Genomic DNA, 17,915 nt, shown 5'->3' on the forward strand with positions numbered 1-17,915 from the left:
ACTCATTTTATGAAGAATTGCGACTGCAGACTACTGCAAACTATTTCCATTTGAATATATATATATATATATATATATATATATATATATATATATATATATAATAATTAACAAACACAAGTTATATATTTATAATAGCTTACCCTGCAACACAACTGCAATAAGCACTTATGATATTGCCAGTTTTCTTGACTGCGCAGATCCATGCCGAATGTGGCGTATGGGAAATATTCATTGAATTAGTACATTTTGCTTTCAAAAAGCAATACTCAGAATCTACGAGAGGATTGAAAGATATTTGTTTCAACCAGCCAGAGTCAAACAGTCTAAATGCTTTGCCTTCTTTGTATTTGTTCAAAGTTCGTTTATGAAACTCGACATCGTTCCCTGGGTGGTCAGACATTCAAAATAATGTTATATCGCTGAGGTATATCGGCGGCCAAGAAGTCATGCTGTTGTTTTCATTGACCCAGCCATCCTGCAATGTCAAGGGATCAGACACTGAAACGCCACTCGGCATAACCAAAAGCTTAGTCTTTTCTTTTTCTGTGATTGAAAGTCTTTCGTTAGCTGTTGGTTGCTCCTCAATGCCCATCTCTGATGCAGCAAACACCCTGGCAATAAGCTCGAGTTTTGTTCCTGAAACCTTTAAATTCCGCTTGCGTAAAATACTTTCAAAGCTTCGACTTTCCACATCTGAACCTCATCATAAGAAAGGAGTTCAGAACTTATTGTAGAGTAGGTTTGTTTACAAATCAAACCCCAAAAGTAAAAACACGCTTGAAGAATAAGCTAAATACAATGTAAACACGTAGAGAAGAAATCCAATATGGCGGCCCTTGTAGAGTTGGTGCTCACTTTTCTAGGCCCGCCATACCAGCATGCATTGCGATTCCACCGGAAACCCGAAACTCCGATTCCATGTATTAAAACTATCTAGGTTAGTTGGAAGTTTTTTCTTACAAAATTCATTGACAACTATATTTTCCCTGCAGCTTCACTGTGGTGTGTTTTATTTGTAGACCTCAAGTGGCTGAACCACAAAATACTTTATAAAATACACTAAACTTAATTTGTAAAATAGGTGAAGTGCCCCTTTAACTTATGTCTGTTCAATGTTAGAATTTCACTCCCTTTAGTCCTTTTCTTTTTACACATGTATTTATGTTGTTGTATTTTGAGAGTATTATTGTTTTCAATAAGGATACAAAAATAAAACCTTTAAAAAAATTGAATGGGAAAATAAAATGAAGGTTTCAAGTGACAGAATGCAAACGAAATTACTTGTTAACATCTTGTTTTATTGTATTAACCTTTCATTTTCCTTGCAACAGTGTACAGATATCAGATTTTCAATTTGTGATATGACCTATGCAAGTGTCAAAATAACCGAAGTTAGTCTGAAGTTAAAATCTGTTTTTATTATTTATTTGATTAACCAATTAATGATTAATCTTTTGGTTAAAAAAAGGCCCTCACAATATACCAGAGTCCAAGTTGCTTGTTTGTTTGACTCTGAAAAACGATCAGACAAAGAAAAGCAGCAAAACCTCACATTTGAGAAGCTGGACCAGAGAATATAAACCACATGTCAGTTCATTTTCTGTAAAAAAGATTGAAATACTATTTATTACAGCTTTAGTGGATACAATAGCAAAAGGCTCCCCTTTACGCAAAGAGCTGGAAATATTCCCTTCCTCCTCCTCCAAAAAAAACATGAATCTAGAACTTTTCTATTTTGGACGATATGTTCCATCATTTTTTAGTACTGGAGCTCAAATTTCTCTTGCTGCCATTGGAGGCTGTGAAGTTGTAAATCCTAAAGAAGAATATTGTTATTATCACTTTTATGACCTTGATAAGCCTGCTGTATGAGTCAAAGAGTTCCGACTTAAAGACATGAGCTAACAGGAAGATTACTTTATTACTTTTTTACTAATACTACAGGGTTTTTAAATAGTGAGTTTCCTGTTAATGTTTCTCTCTCTCGGAGCTGGGGGAGGGGGTCACACACACACACACACACACACACACACACACACACACACACACACACACACACACACACACACACATATCGTGCGAGTGGGAAAGTACAGGGGTGGAGTCTGGACAGAAGAATACAGTAGATACGAGAAACAACATGTCTGGTCAAACTTCAGCCTTCATGTCTCATGCTCATGTAGGGTCTGCAGAGTCAGCAGCCAACCATTGAGACTCCCAAGCACATGCAGAACACGTACACACATTCTTAATGAAGGAATGCATACATGCTATACAGCCACAACTGCAGTCCGTGGTTATGAAAGAGAGCATTCAGGAATGCAACAACTAGTAAAAACTAAAAGAAGCCATTAAAAGCTGCGACATGCTTTAATAATTTAACCGTGTGGCAAAAATGTCAAACTTGAGTGCTGTTATTTGATTTTTTGCGTACACAGGTCTGACTTTTAGAAATCGTATTTGTTTGTGAAAGGTCACAATTATTGATCACACATCTAAAGTTATTTGACATTAAGTCTCATCCTATGACTGACCTCAGAATCATTATTTCTCTGTCAATGATACTGATTAATCAAGCAACTGATGTGTAAGCCTTGGTGAACAGGCAATGATTTTAATCTCTATTTTCTTCTGCAAGAACACTTTGATTTGGAATTTAAAAGGTGAATTCACTGTGATAAAGCACCAGTTCACTAGCAACAGATTCTAAGGCGTAAGTAGTCTTAAGACTATTAAGTAAGAGCAAATGCTGACAGTATGTATCCTTGAAATTTTGTTGGCACTTTATTTCTTTTAACAATTGCCCATCAGCTATTATCAAGCCATTCTTAGTCAGAGTGCAATCTGTTTACTTCTAACCTGTGTCTTCCTGTAACCATTAGTGCTGAATAAAGGAATATTAATTAAATGTTCTTGCTGTGTTTCAGAAAGATGAAATAGCAATACAGAAATATGATATTACATTTAATTTAAAAGCTTTAGAGTAACTAACAATAGATGTTAACCTGTCGTGTGATAAACTGTACTGACATAGTGTAGGACATTTCAAAGAGCACATTCAAGGGAGCATTTAGACACGAAAGCATACTGTGTCACTCGCTCATTCTGTCACAATGCATTGAGTTAATATTGTCAGAGTGTAACTGTGGACGTGATGTTGAAGTCCTGGATGAACATTGTACAAAGAGATACACGACCTTTGTCCGCAGTATTTCTCAACAGCTGCATTGAACTGAATAACACAGAGTTTAATCACTCACCCAATCAAATCACAGAATCAATAACTAATAGTGCTGGCCCTGTAAACAAGTGCAACCTTCGCTCTTTGGATCCAACTTTGAATAATACCTCAAGCCTGATTGTGTCTCAGTGTATGATACCACACAGATGTTCGGCGGAGAAATACAAAGATTAATGCTGTCAGTAAAAGGAAACAACTATCATTCTACTCAAAAACTGTTGAGGGTGATCAGTGGTTAATAGCAAGTTATCACCTATTTATCAGCCAAGTGATTACATTTATGTGGGTTCAATTTATCTCCTGATGTGATTAAACATGATGGGTCTGCTGGTAAAGGCTGGTATAACACAGAATATGTTGGCATAATGATGGCATGACACTGATTGTGTTTACAATGGGAGGCTCTGACGTCCTTTGTGTCCACTCAGCTCCTGATGAAAGAGCCCACCCAACAGCAGATCTGCTCGCAAATAGCAGACACACTGGTCTCATGTTTTTGTAGTGATCAATAAAGTGAAGCTCTCCTGCTGCTTGGATTGTTTGACTGCAAAAAACAGTGGATATTTGTCTTTATATAACGCTCAGTGCCTTTTTGTAATCCTTATTGTGCTTTAAATATTTTAAAAGAGAAAAGCTCCATTCCATTTTACAGCTGAATAACTTTGTGTCATTGAGGCTAAGGGCAATACACCTTTTGATATAAGCAAATGATGAAAAATACATATGATAAATGATATATACCTTCACAGCATTACTCCATTTAGAACAGCAGCACCACCTAGTGGACACAGTCAGAATTTAAAGAGATTTGTAAGTTTATTTATATTTTTTATATATATATATATATATATATACTATCACAACTCTGCATGTATATTGTGATAGTGTGTGTTACTTTAATATTAATTAATGCTGCACAGCTGGCGGTGATCAGCTAATCATTCATCATTCACAGGTGTTTGACTCAAGCAAAGACATGTCATAATGCCTTGAATGTTTTCACATAAATTGTGGCAGTTGATTTTGAGTTGAAGCATTTATTTTACAAATATATATACATGTGTATATATATACACACATATATATATATATATATATATATATATACACACACACACATATATATATATATATATATATATATATATATATATATATATACACCTATATATATATCCTATTAATATATCCTATCTTTATATATATATGTATGTATATGTATATATACATATATATATATATATATATATATATATATATATATATATATATATATATATATATATATATATACATATGTTAATAGGATATCTATATATGTGTATATGTATATGTATATATGTATGCATGTATATATATATATAGATATTATATATCTATATCTATATATATAGATATAGATATAGATATAGATATAGATATAGATATAGATATAGATATTATATATATCTATATCTATATATAGATATAGATATTATATATATAGATATAGATATAGGTATAGATATAGATATAGATATTATATATTTATATCTATATATATATATATATATATATATATATATATATATATATAGATATATAGATATTAATAGGATACATTAAATTATATATTAATTACAGATATAATAATTAAATATTATGTATACTTATTCATTTAAAAAAGAAACTATTTTAATTTCAACTGTTCATTCACAAGGACTGTTTTGAGTCCTTATCCTTACCCCATACCACTGTATACGACATAAAACGGATAACAATAACCGACTCTTTTTATAGGAAATGAAACGCAAAAGCTTCCTAAAAACTACAAGTCCCACAATGCAACATGTCTTTATACATCCATGGGAAAGTCAGGGGGAAGTCAGGAACTGTCTAAACTTACTTTCATTTTCGCTTTTTCTGCTGAGTAACTGTGAGTATTGTCCCCTGTCGTGCACACCATTGACTTACACAAACGTATTGATCTTTATCACAGCTTTGTTAAAGTTTAAACGCTTTTAGAAACTCTATCAAGTAACTTTTCATCGACAGAGACGACATGGCTTCTCTTTGTATTCGTCTCGAGTCGAAGAAACAGGTGAGCACGTATGTCTGCTAGCAAGTGTTAACCGCCTTTCTCTTCAAACTCTTGGTTTGTGTGTCAGGGGTTCAGATAAGTGTTTGTTCTGATAACTACACAGACAGCAGGGTCTTATGAGGAGAGCACGTAGTTATCAGGTAATTAGCTGCAAAACGGCCTGTTAAGATGTGTGAAAATTAACTTTTTATTTAAATGATCTTAGCTGCAAAACGGCCTGTTAAGATGTGTGTATAGAAACTGTTTAACTCAATATACTTCATATTTTCAAAATACATTTGAAAATGACCAAATTAGATGATGTAATCTCTTCCCTGCAGGTGGATGACTTCTGCCAAAAGCTCACCAAGGAGGTAATTTATCCAATAGTTACACATCAATTTGTGTTTGTCACATTGATATAAACAGTGTTAAAACATTAGTTTTGTTTTTAAATAACAGGCGGAAGAGTTGGTTTCCAAGTTTTTCCCTCAGAAGATTGGAGAGCTGCAGATGCTGTTGAAGGTATCTGTGACTATTAGCCACACTGGGGTCCTGCCAGGGGTGGAAGAAGTACTTAGATCCTTTACTTACTTAGCAGAAAAATACTACATTACAAGTAAAGGTCCTGCATGAAAAATCCTACCTATCTATTACTGTGTCCTGCAGGAGATTTTGGGGTTTCTATAGAAAAATAAGCTTGCTGTCAGGGCACATAATAATAATAATAATAATAATAATAATAATAATAATAATAATAATAATAATAATAAGCCAAATAATGGCTCATGCAAGAAAAAACTGGTGATTTAAACATTTACTAGCCACTGAACAAGAAAAGTTAGCTTTGCTTCCTGTTCTGTGCCTTTTAACAATCAAACTCTTTATAATGATGTTTCAACATGAGACAACATTTCCTTAAATCTTGGGCTTTTTGAGAGTTCTCTCTGTCATTAAAGAATATGTCGAGCCCTGACACGTTGTCAGATTTAACAGAACATTTATGTTTCCTGTCAAGACATCTCTCAGCTGTGATGACCTGGCATCTCTGAAGGCTCCGCTGGACATCCCGATGCCAGACCCAGTTAAAGAGGAGGCCAAACGCAAGAAGAAAGAGGAGGTACGTCCCACACTACGAAGGTTTGAGGCTGTATTGTCTGAACAATGTGTGGAGCTCCAATGGAAGAAGTCCAAATACATTAATGCACACGAGGGTTACGACTTTTCTTTTTTTTTCTTTTTTTAACTACATTTTAATTTAGCCAATGCATTTTGTTGATGGGAAATTGCTAAATGAAGAACGCTTCAGATGGTTTAAGAGGTTGAATGGAAAGTAAACATCAGTTTATATAAATATTATAGGCTTCATGATGAGGAGTCTTAGTTGAGTATTTTATTTCCCTAACCATTGAGTTTCTGCAGGACTGCTGCATAAAGCCTCTCGACTGGGATCCTCAGTCAAAGGTTTATATTTAGTTTTTCATATAATATATCGAGACGCAACACTGAAACTGAGTTGCTTGTTACCATGGCAACCAATTGCTGTGCAATTTCCAAGGACTGCTTTACAAATTGTTAGTGAGTAGGTGATCTTTCAAAATTCAAAATTGACCTGATTTTATGTGTTTTTTTTATTTTGCATTAAATCACATTCAGGTTATTTTCTTATTTGAATAGTTCTCACAATAATGAATAGAAGTATCCTGCAGGTGCTCCATGCAGCGCAGAACGATCGTTGACTTTAGGATGAAAGCAGAAAAGTCACTCAAGGATAAGATATTTTTCACCCTTTATTATATCACTTTGTTATACAGATGTCCTCTCCTACTTATAGCAGTTGCATTTAGAGGAGGAAAAGGTGCAACGCTGCCCGTGTCATTAGATTTATGTGGGGGAAAAGGGTTGAAAGAATATTTAGGTTGATGCAGCAGCTCTGGGGAACAAACCTGGCTGTTGGGTGCATTCAGAAGCTGTGTGCACGGAGCAGGGACTGCTGGAACTAGGTTACATTTCTTAGACAAAGAAAAAGAATCCAACATTAACATCTTCATTTAGCCACGGAAAAGAAGCATGTGGGAGAGCTGTCTGAGAGATTAATAGGCAGTGAAAACTCTTTGACCTGCTGCCTTCTGTTCTTATGGTGCAGAAGGAGGCAAAGGAGGGGAAGAAAGACAAGGACAGCGATAAAGAGGAGGAAGATTCAGGTAGGAATGCTGATGACAAGTGATAAATCAACATACTGCAGTGGTGGTCAAACACTACAACGCAGTCACTGGATGCATTCTGGTATTTAAAAATGTTTTTATGTCAGGATTGTGATTTGCAAAGTTCCATTTCGCAAATCTCATTGCAAGAGGTAAACTATTAATAATATAAAGGTGAGTTTTATAAATATGGAACTTTAACTAAAATGACAGCCGTGGTTTACCGATTGATTCAAGAGGAATGATTACTTGTTATCATTGTTCATGACATTTTCATATGCACGTAAATCAGAAAGGAAATCCTCTTAGAAAGCAGAATGTTCTGATATTGTGACTAATGAAGCAACGTGGGGATGTTTCCACCAGGGCCTCCTTGTGGTCCCATCTGCAGCAACGAGCAGGTGGAGAGTCTCCTGCAGCAGGTCAAGCCTCAGATCCAGACACTGAAGGAGAAGCTCAACACGGTCGGTCTCTTATTAGTGAAAACTAATATTTATTTTTGTTTTTTTAATGATGATGAAGTTTTTATTCATATGTTAAGTTTTTGAGTAGAATGATAGTTGTTTCCTTTTACTGACTGCTGCATTAAGTTAAGTTATAACTGGATAAATATGAACATTATGACAGGCTTGTATATCACATGAGATATTAAAACTTATCTGATTTCCCTGACAGGTGTCAATGTGGGTGCAACTCCAAATCCCTAAGATTGAAGATGGGAACAACTTTGGAGTGTCTGTACAGGTGAGTAACCGTGACGATTTAGTGAAGCACTGTGATGATGATCTGTGTCTTGAAAAGATGTTTGGACAGTTGCCTCATGAGTTGCTCATCTCTCGTGCGACGTACAGTCGGTTTTAATATACGTGTTTGTCCAACAGGAGAAAGTGTTCGAGCTGCTGACCAGCACACGCACCAAGATCGAGGCGTTCCAAACTCAGATTTCAAAGTAAGAGCCGTCTCCTGTGCAGTACTTGTGCTAGATGTTTTTTACATTTATTCAATGAAAATGTGTGAATGTGTTAGCTTAGCATTTAGCACTCTCCCATAACTGTCCCTTGGCCCCTGATAGATATAACAATTATAAGATATTTGGACATTTATTGAGGCACTTAAGGTGATTTTAAAGATTGTTCGGCGGTATTATATCCTGTTTATGAGTTTTAAATGAACTTCTCTTTCTTCTGGTTGTTAGATATTACAGTGAGAGAGGTGATGCTGTGGCCAAAGCCTCCAAACAACCCCACGTGGTCAGTATCTCATGTTGTGTACATTGTAATAACTGTGTGTTTCTGTGTATTCGTGGTCACATACTAATGTTCATTGTGTACCACCTGCACACTGTGCACTCTGCGTGCATTGGGTACATACTGGATGTGCCATAGACTGTATGTTTTTGCATATAAACTCTGTTTTGTCTGCTGCAGGGAGACTACAGACAGCTGGTTCATGAGCTGGATCGGTATCAGTACTATGAGCTCCGCCTTACGGTCCTGGACATCCGCAACACATATGTAAGACTGTTGTTTACTGTTGTATTTATACATTCATGTGTTTGGGTCGAAAAATCTGGTCACAATCAAATTGTATAAAAACTGTTGAGACGCAATTAACAATTCAACTGCATTACAGTCTGCGTACATGTCATCTGAATATTGTAAATGACATGCATCAAACATAATATTCCATCTGTTGTAATCATGCACTGCACTTTGAATACAAGTCGCAAGTGTGTAAAATATTCCAGTCGTGTCCCAGCAGCAGGGACGGTGGCTAAATGGAATCCATTCCTTCTTAACAGGAGGGTAATTAAACTAATTGCTGTGCTTGTGTTGAATTGATTAGAGCTCCATCTCCAATCCATTAATCACTGCTTGTCTCCTTCCTCTGGCTCTATTGTCTTCCTGTGTTTGATGCTGTTAATGAACAGGGCGGTACAGGTGACGATGAAATGAGCTGTTTGACACGATTACGGCTCGAGATCTGAGCGTCTCTTTCTTTTATGACAGCCTCTGACCTTTCTGTCTCTCCCGCATGCCGTCGATCTTTCTTATATTTTCTACTCCCATTTCCACTGATGCCTCTCTCTGTATCTCCCTCTGCAGGCTGTGCTGTTCGACATCATTAACAAGAACTATGACAAGATTAAGAAGCCAAGAGGAGACAAGGCTCTCATCTACTGAGACTCCAGCACGCTTACAGGCTTTTCTAACAAGATACAACCAGTGTAGTATGACAGTCGAGTAACGATACACCCGCTCTGACATAAATGTCTTGTCTTTCTTACTGTGCATTCATTTTGGTTCAGATTACAAAATAAAGCAACATGATTCAGGTATTCTGTCTGCTCTTCTTTTGTCCGAATGGGAACATGACATTGTGTTTTAGACAAATATTGACCTACGTTTTGTTTTAGTTAACCAGGAAAGTCTCTTCTCATGTTTTTCAAGGGATAACTGGTCCAGACAGGCAGCAGCATAAATAAAAACACATAATTATAGACAGAAAACACAAAAATGAAAGGAACCAAAAATCAAGAATATGGAATTCGCTTTTCGAAACAGAAGTTTAAAAGAGTCAGTTTCGTACCAGGTAAATAAAAAATTGACATCCAAAGGAATCTGCCTCGTAATTCTTTTTCCGATTTCCCGTACGGGCATTTGGGACTGAAAGCATAAATAGGTCCTGAGAACACAGTACTGTCCGGCACTTTTCCACGTGTTGAAAGTAACCTGCTTATTCATATGATGACAAAGTTATGTGGTGTCAAGGGTTTTTGCTTGACCTAGATTCTCTACACAGCCCTAAACACGAGCCATTTTGACTTTCCAAAACTTGAGCCTGAGATTTCAAGGTTAAGGTTTCACACTACTGAGGCTGTCTCTCGATGTCCGTGGTGGTAAAGAGTCCCTCTCCCGGCAAAGCAGGAGAGCCCCAGCTCAACTTGAGTCTGTACCACCCCTGATAGAGTCCTCTCCATCCCAGGTAGCCCAGAGCTCCTCCTAGATGCTGGGCGGGGAACTTTGGGAAGTGTGCAAGCAAACACAACAGCAGGAACATCCAAACAGCGAGTAACACTACACACAGGAGGAAGATGAATCTTAAAGGAGCTCCAGTCGACTTCTGCAGAGGCTTTGTTTGATCCAGGTGAAGACCGAAGACGGACATTTCCTCCACAAGCAGCAGGCAACACAAGCAGACAATGAGAACCTCCTGGGATACTTCGTAACCTCTCCACTCCATGCTGGCTTTGAGGCAGGAGAGCTTTGTCCGGTCTTCATGCAGGAGCAGTAGGGGCTGCACCGAGGAGGTGGTGCCCTGGATACCCCGGGCAGGGGTCATCTGTTCATAACAGGTTCCTGCTGCATCCTCCAGCAGCGCCAGGAGACGCTGACAGCCCCACCAGAGCAACCCCACGACCCCTATCCGAGAGAGGTGGCGGAGGACGAGACAGGCGGAGTGACGGGCTGAGAGGGAGAGGAGCAGGATGAAGGAACCCGTGAAGACGCAGGTCCAACCCCAAGTGGACTTAAGGAACTTTCTGTGTGAGAGCAGAAATCTCATGAAAAGTCGCTGTATAAATTGTCAACAATGCAATCACAATTGTTTTTTTGCAAGTGACACTGTCAGGATAATGCTAAATGCTAAACTATAGTGTGACAGCAGCACAGAGAGGAGTCAGTTGTTAGCATTAGCCAATAAGCAGCTGGTCATACCAAACCAAATAAGGAGTGTCTGACTGCGGGTGCATTTTATTGCTCATGAACTCCATTTGTAAGACAAAGAATGTGTTAAATCTTATTTCAAGAGTTACATCAGCTTGCTTTAATATTATAAAAAAATATCCTGCACTTAAATCTGATCATATAATAAATTATTTCTACAAATGTATGTTTGTGTGTAAAATAACACATTTAAAAACATGTATTGATAGTTTAGTAACTGTTCACAAGTAGCCAACGACTAGTAATGTCATAAAGACTTATCTGTTCATGCTCAGCCATGAGATATATTCATCACTATACCTTCTTTATTTTGAACTCTTATATTGAACTGTTCAGTGTGCCAGGTTAATGACCTTTGGGCTCATAATTACACCCACTCAGGACAGCTTTTAAATGAGCATGTCGATCCAACTGAAAATCACGCAGACATAATTTCCAGCAATAACGACTGCTTATAAATATGTAGATTTAACCATACCTGTACAGGTAGTTGTTGCTGTTAGCGAAGACGCTGTACTTTGACACCCAGAAGCTCAGCACAGGACCAAACAGAACCAAAGCAGACAGCATCAGGTGGAAATGTCCTCTGATCAGCTTGCTTCCTAAAATCCTGGCCAGTAAGTTTGTTACAGACACCAGAGCAGCATTCAGGAGTCTGAGGATGAATTTTCCCGGCAGTTTCAGCTCTGCAGCCATCTTGTGCAACTTCTCCAAGTTGATCTCTGGTTGGAAGCCATTTGAGGAGTTTTCCTCCATGTTTATCGGCTCCGTTTGTCTTCCTGATGATACCGTTTGTAGTTTTGTATTCAAAGTGTTTTCTTTTCTCTTTGTGTCCAATTAGGGCACCGTGGTGAAGTCTGCGTCACTTTCTTTTATCTGTGAAACGCAAAGCAGTTCCACTCTGGGAGCCTTTCTACTTTATCACTGTCAGGCAGTGCAGGAGAACACATGGTTTATAAAAATACAACCCCTCTGTCCCTTTCCCCCTCACAAGCCCTCCCCCTCCACAACACAGACTCACAGTGTGGACATGTTACAGACCCAGTTATTCTCCTACAATGATCCAACACTTCATGAATTTGATCCTATTAGATGACGAGTGGTGATACAAACCTACAACTACTTTAGGAAAAAAAGTCTATTCCTGTGAAAAGAATTATTCGGACGTAAAATTAATCGTTTGGCTCCTTCTTTGGTTCTCCTTTAGTCTCTCCATTCTTAGAATCAGCTGTCTGAGCCAAAACTAATTTAAGTTATAAACTGTTGCCAGTCTGCATTTGGCGCCATGAACAGCTGCGTTCCTCCCGACACTTTGTCTCCCTTATTTCCAGGCCCAGAGCCTCTCAAACCTCTTCCACTCCCTGAGCCAAATTGAGTAAATTTAGTCTTTGCGTGGGATTTATGCTCAATAAAACTAGAAGAACTCAGCCAGTCCCACTACTGATTCAGACTCCAAATCCATACGAACAGAAGACGAAAGATATTTGCTACACAGATGTTACAGTGTGAGGATATTCTGTGAGATAAAAAAAAGCATGTGATTACATGTAAGGGGAGCAGCTTTGACATTTGGCGTTGTAGTTTCCTCTTCCTGAAAATGATCTTTTTCCTTTTCACTGAAACTGCAGCTGAGATGATACATTATTACCACCACTGTGTTGGTGTATTACATATTGTATTAAGTAGGAAGTGAAAAAGAAACCAGACATGCCAAAGAATCTCAGTCTAATTTTAGACCACTTAACTGCATTGCTGTCATTACAATGACCTTCAAGCAACTCTGCTTTGGTTCCTGTAGCAGCTAATTGTCAGTTGACTGTTATGTGCTACTGGCAAATTAAATTATCCGGGCAAAGAAACTTTTCATGTGATCTTTGTTCAATGTGACGAGTGTGCAAATAGACACTTCTCTCCATTCTCTCTGTTAAATTGTTGCATTTCCTTTTGCTTTTGCATATTTAAAGCTTGACAGAGCACATCTAAAAAAAGCACTTTCTTCTCCATAACAGCAGCAAATTCTCAGTAAAAAGCTTTTCTTGTCTGGCGATACATTGAAAGAAAGGTTTTATTGTTACTGTAAAACAACAGTCTGAGAGTGAAGTATGAACACCTGAAAATTGCATATACAGATCAGTGTGTAAGTTTTGATCCACGCACACATCCCCAGTCTTACCTCAACATATTATCACACACATTCAAACCTTTTAAAACAGATCACAGGTTTATATTGGCCAACAAAATTACTCTTTTTTTTATGTACTCAGGGCTTGTGTTTACAGAGCGCTGACCCAGGATCAATAATAAGACCTCAAACTATCGGGTTTAAACTTTAGGGGTTTTAAACATAAAAGCATTGTCCGTGTGACAGTTAAACTAACGTTCGGGGCGTCCTGGTCGACTTGGTAATGCTGCAAATTTCAACATTGGAAGTTGACCACCAGGCGGTCGCTCTTGAACAGCTGGTGGACCAAAGTTTAACTCAGGAAAGTTACATGCTTGCCATGTTTAGGAGTCGTGACTTGAGGCAAGTGTTAAATAATTTACTGGATTATTATAATATAATCGGTCTTTAAATTTTGACTTTGAACGTGACGGCCCCTCAAATACAGCTCATGTTATTCATAACAGCAAGTCAAAAGTCAGCACACTGACAACTATCTAAATACACTCCCTGAATGCACATACCATTAAAATACTATACATTTATACAGAATTACCATCCTCAGTTTCTCCCTGCAATATCCAACATTGATTTTTATGACTAACTTACCATTACATTTCAATAGCTCATTAAGTAAGTGCAGTGCTACGCGTCTCGAGCACTTTTGCGTGTTTCAGGCCAAATTGAAAAGCTTTGGCCCGTTGACGGTGAGGCAAAAACAGAAGAAAAACAGAAGTAGGGCGTCCCACTGTGCCCGAATCTGCACTTGACAACGTAAGGCTATAATGCCTTCCAAATTAACACTTGGCAACCACGCTATAACTGTAATCATTATTATCCAGCATTGAGTTTAAAAGATGTTTAAGTCTCTCCCAGTCCTTCAGCGCTTATTGTCTGCCTGTGTTAGGGCCAGCCTCGCCCCCTCTGTAGCGACGTCACTTCCTCTGACATCTTTTCCTTTGTCTCTCTTCTTCTTCTCTCGCCGTCTAAAGGTCTTTCTCACGTTGGCAGTCTCTCTCACGCTCTCTCTCCTCCTCTAGCGGATGGGTCTGTCTGTGCTCCCACATTCGCACCGCTCCGTCCCACTGTGGAGAATCAAAAGGAGGATGAGGAGAGAGATCAGCTAGAATGCCATGAAGTTTTTAATGTCAGCACCTGCTGCGGGCTTCCCTTGGTAGCTCTGATTTGATGTTTCCGTGACTTCTTTTAACTTAGTTAAACTTAAAATAGTCATTTCTTCTGCATTTATTAAAGCTGAAATCCACAACTTTTTTTTTTTACATTCAAACTTAAACTTTACTGCCTTTGCAACACTTTCCAGTCACTTTGTCTGGGTTGAACTTTGCTAACTTCCTGGTTTCTGAAATTGTGCATTTTCATGAGAATTTACTCAAATAGTCAAGAAGACAATTTCACAAGAGCTTCTCAGTACACTCGGTGCAGTCTGACAATACATTAGTTCCTGCCACTGTGGAGGGCAACAACATTGTAAAGCTGTAGGTTTCAGCTGTAATGTTGTTTCCAGCTACGAGTAATGAGTAAGTACAATTTAATGCAGTATACATGAGAAACAAAAATATATGCGTATTTATCAAAATCACTGTCTGGTCTCATTTTTCCCTTTACATTTTGTATGTAACATATCTGATCACAAGGACTCCATTGCAGCAGTTTGCTGTAACATCACTCACAGAGCTGCTGACGATGTTGTCCTCGTAGGGGTGCCAGCTGACGTCCCTCACACACGCGTCATGGCCCGAAAGTCTGGAGACTACGCCGCCCGTCAGGACATCATAAACTGGACAGACACACAAAGAATTCAACATATTTAGATGATTGTAGGCACGTACTGTATATCATGTCCTTCTCGTCCACATCAGACTGCATTGATTTTCAATATAAAAATAACTACAAGGCGGTAACTCAATATGGGACGACACCCTGTGCAGAAGACACAAAATAACACAACTACACATTGCAGACACACACACACACACACACACACACACACACACACACACACACACACACACACACACACACACACACACACACACACACACACACACACACACACACACACACACACACACACACACACACACACGGGGAGACTCACTGATGATTTTGCCAGTGGAACAGCCAGAGTAGATGAACCTCTGTCCAGTGCTGAACTCTGGAGAGAAACGGCAGCGGACGAGGGTGTGCAGAACGCCGTGACCACGGTAGGTCATCACCGAGGTGTCGCCTGTCAGCTTGTGTCTCTTCAGGGCTGAAAGGAACACATTATATTTTCAGTAATCACAATTACTAAGACAACAGAGCTCATTTACATCTTACAAGTCTGTAATCCGTCTTAATAGATAGATGTTTGTATTTTTAAGATTTTCTGCTCCATCTCACGATCCTTCACCTCTCCTCTGCGCCTCCCCTCCTCTTTGACTTGCAATGGTCATTTCTCTACGCATGGTTTTAATACTGTCATATCCCCTTACCCTCACCACACACACACCCACGATTCACCTCTATGTCATTGGCCCTCTCTGCCTTGTTTTTCTATAACGTCACGTCATCTTTATCTCCTCCTCCATGAGACCTCTCCTCCCCTTGTCCTCTAACTTCCCTTCTCCTCTCCTCCCTCCTGCCTCATTCACTATCAGTGGCTCCCTTCTCCCCTCTTCCCCTCCTCCCTCACCTCTCTGGGGAACCTGCTGCCAGCGGTAATCCCAGTTTTGTTGGGTGACAGCCAGACGGGAAGCTGCCAACCCCTCTTTGGGTGAAAACTTCCGGACGTCCCAGAGCTTGATGGACTGGTCCTTTGAGTTGCTTATCAGATAGCGTGCGTCACCCTGGCACAGTCACGACACAGGTGAGGAGGACCAAATTTTAGAAAAGAAAAGAAACCTCAGGGTAAGACACATTACACTGAGCTAATATTAGCATTCAATTAATCAACTTCCAACCAATCATCAGTCAAATCCAACTACCCACAAGGCTTTGTGGTCTTGTCATTGACAGATTGATAAAACACCAGCAGCATTCCTCTCTTGACCCCCCACCTTGCTGTGAATGAAGGTGATGCCGTCTCGGTGGCCGGCCAGCTGTCCGACAGGCTGCGGTCTGTCCTCCCGCAGCGTCCGTCTGTCCCACACCTTGCACAGCGCGTCGTCGCTGCCAGAGAAGAGCAGCTGGGACGAGCTGTCGGCAAACGCCACCGCATTCACGTCGTCCTCATGGGCATCAATCTGACGAGTGGAGAGAGTGACTGTGTAAAAGTGTCTTTGTCTGTGTGTGTACGACAAAATCATGACAGAAACAGGTTGCCTCCGCAAACCAGTCGAGTTGAAGTTTACATCCAGGTCTGTCCAAAATGTCATCACTTCATCCTGTTAAACATGTGTGTGTGTGTGTGTGTGTGTGTGTGTGTGTGTGTGTGTGTGTGTGTGTGTGTGTGTGTGTGTAACGGTCCTAATTAGCATTTGAATTTTTGAGTTATGGCCAAAAAGGTCACAGCGACCTTTGACGACCAAAATCTAATCAGTTCATCCTTGAGATGAGCAGGTCATTGTTACACGCAAGCGAAGTTAACTAAGATACTGCGTGCTGCTTTATGTGGTGTTTTGTGACACGTACCGCCATCCAACAACGTGATGACACACACTCGCCATTATAGCCGTAAAAGTCAAATCTAAAATCCTAGTTAATGGGGAGACAGGGAGTCTGAATGAAGCATCATGTATTCACTTTGGCCACAGGCAATACATGTTAATAGGATCAGTTTACTGATGGTTTTAATCTTTTCATGAAAAATATAAACCACCACAGGATTTTTACTTAAAAACAGCAAAAATGGGCAAAAGGTTCAGAGATTAAGGAGAGACGCACCGACGGAGAGATAATGAGAATCAGAATCAGAAAGAGCACAAGACAGTGGTGAAGCAGATGGTAGAGGCCAGCGACTGACTTCTACACAGAGGGGGAGGGGGGGGGGGGGGGGGGGGAAGAGCTGGACTCTCTGTTGCTACATTACAGACGGCAGGGCGCTGTGAAACTTTATGCGAGTCGGCACACTCTCAGGTCCACTAATGTCTGGCTCACCTTGATGGCAGGATGAGGCACAAACAGATCGAGGTGGACGTGACTCACAAACAGGTACAAGCAGGCCCACGAGCAAAACACAAACAGCAAACGCACTCAGACACACTAACCTTCAACGTTCGCTTGTTCTGCTCAAGATCAAAAACGTAAAGGCAGCCATCGTTTGCTCTGAAAGGAGAGAGGAGAGAGACTGAACACATTCTAATGAAGTGTTAAATGCGACTGATCTTGCTGCTCCGAGTGTGCTTATATTAAATAAAGGTGTTTTATCTTCATAGTATTCACAAAACCGGCTATAAGAAGAACAAGTGTATTCCACTTCCACTTAGGGAAGAGAAAAGAAGGGCCGATTCAGCCAATCAGCTGGATTTACATTTCTGAAAGAGACGTCAGTCCTGGTTTCAACTCTGTCAGTGACTGCCTT

The 17,915-nt window shown here is 39.5% G+C and overlaps 3 protein-coding genes across 3 annotated transcripts in view; 1 reads left to right on the plus strand and 2 right to left on the minus strand.

Annotated features, from left to right (window-relative positions):
* The first annotated feature begins 5,077 nt into the window (after positions 1-5,077).
* psme1 (proteasome activator subunit 1) lies at positions 5,078-9,845 on the plus strand. Its single transcript, XM_029458217.1, has 12 exons — positions 5,078-5,159; positions 5,279-5,324; positions 5,645-5,677; positions 5,766-5,828; positions 6,322-6,423; positions 7,450-7,507; positions 7,874-7,971; positions 8,183-8,251; positions 8,389-8,456; positions 8,703-8,757; positions 8,935-9,021; positions 9,613-9,845. Exons 2-12 carry the CDS (start codon positions 5,286-5,288, stop codon positions 9,688-9,690), a joined length of 750 nt encoding a protein of 249 aa, XP_029314077.1. The 5' UTR covers positions 5,078-5,159; positions 5,279-5,285; the 3' UTR covers positions 9,691-9,845.
* Positions 9,846-10,278: 433 nt separating this feature from the next.
* fitm1 (fat storage inducing transmembrane protein 1) lies at positions 10,279-12,048 on the minus strand. The gene is made up of 2 exons (XM_029458070.1): positions 11,711-12,048; positions 10,279-11,048 (listed from the first exon to the last, which is right to left on the minus strand). The coding sequence occupies exons 1-2, from the start codon at positions 11,986-11,988 to the stop codon at positions 10,376-10,378; spliced, it is 951 nt and encodes a 316-aa protein (XP_029313930.1). The 5' UTR covers positions 11,989-12,048; the 3' UTR covers positions 10,279-10,375.
* Positions 12,049-13,278: 1,230 nt separating this feature from the next.
* dcaf11 (ddb1 and cul4 associated factor 11) overlaps positions 13,279-17,915 on the minus strand; it is a 10,979-nt gene continuing 6,342 nt past the window's right edge. The window contains exons 10-15 of the mRNA XM_029458184.1: positions 17,602-17,659; positions 16,453-16,638; positions 16,089-16,242; positions 15,513-15,665; positions 15,085-15,191; positions 13,279-14,478 (exon numbers count right to left, since the gene is read on the minus strand). Of these exons, the coding sequence (XP_029314044.1) occupies positions 14,380-14,478; positions 15,085-15,191; positions 15,513-15,665; positions 16,089-16,242; positions 16,453-16,638; positions 17,602-17,659 (757 nt within the window). The 3' untranslated portion in view covers positions 13,279-14,379. The remainder of the gene's footprint in view (positions 14,479-15,084; positions 15,192-15,512; positions 15,666-16,088; positions 16,243-16,452; positions 16,639-17,601; positions 17,660-17,915) is intronic.

The sequence above is a fragment of the Cottoperca gobio genome, chromosome 20 (assembly GCF_900634415.1).
Source record: "Cottoperca gobio chromosome 20, fCotGob3.1, whole genome shotgun sequence".
NCBI lineage: Eukaryota > Metazoa > Chordata > Actinopteri > Perciformes > Bovichtidae > Cottoperca > Cottoperca gobio.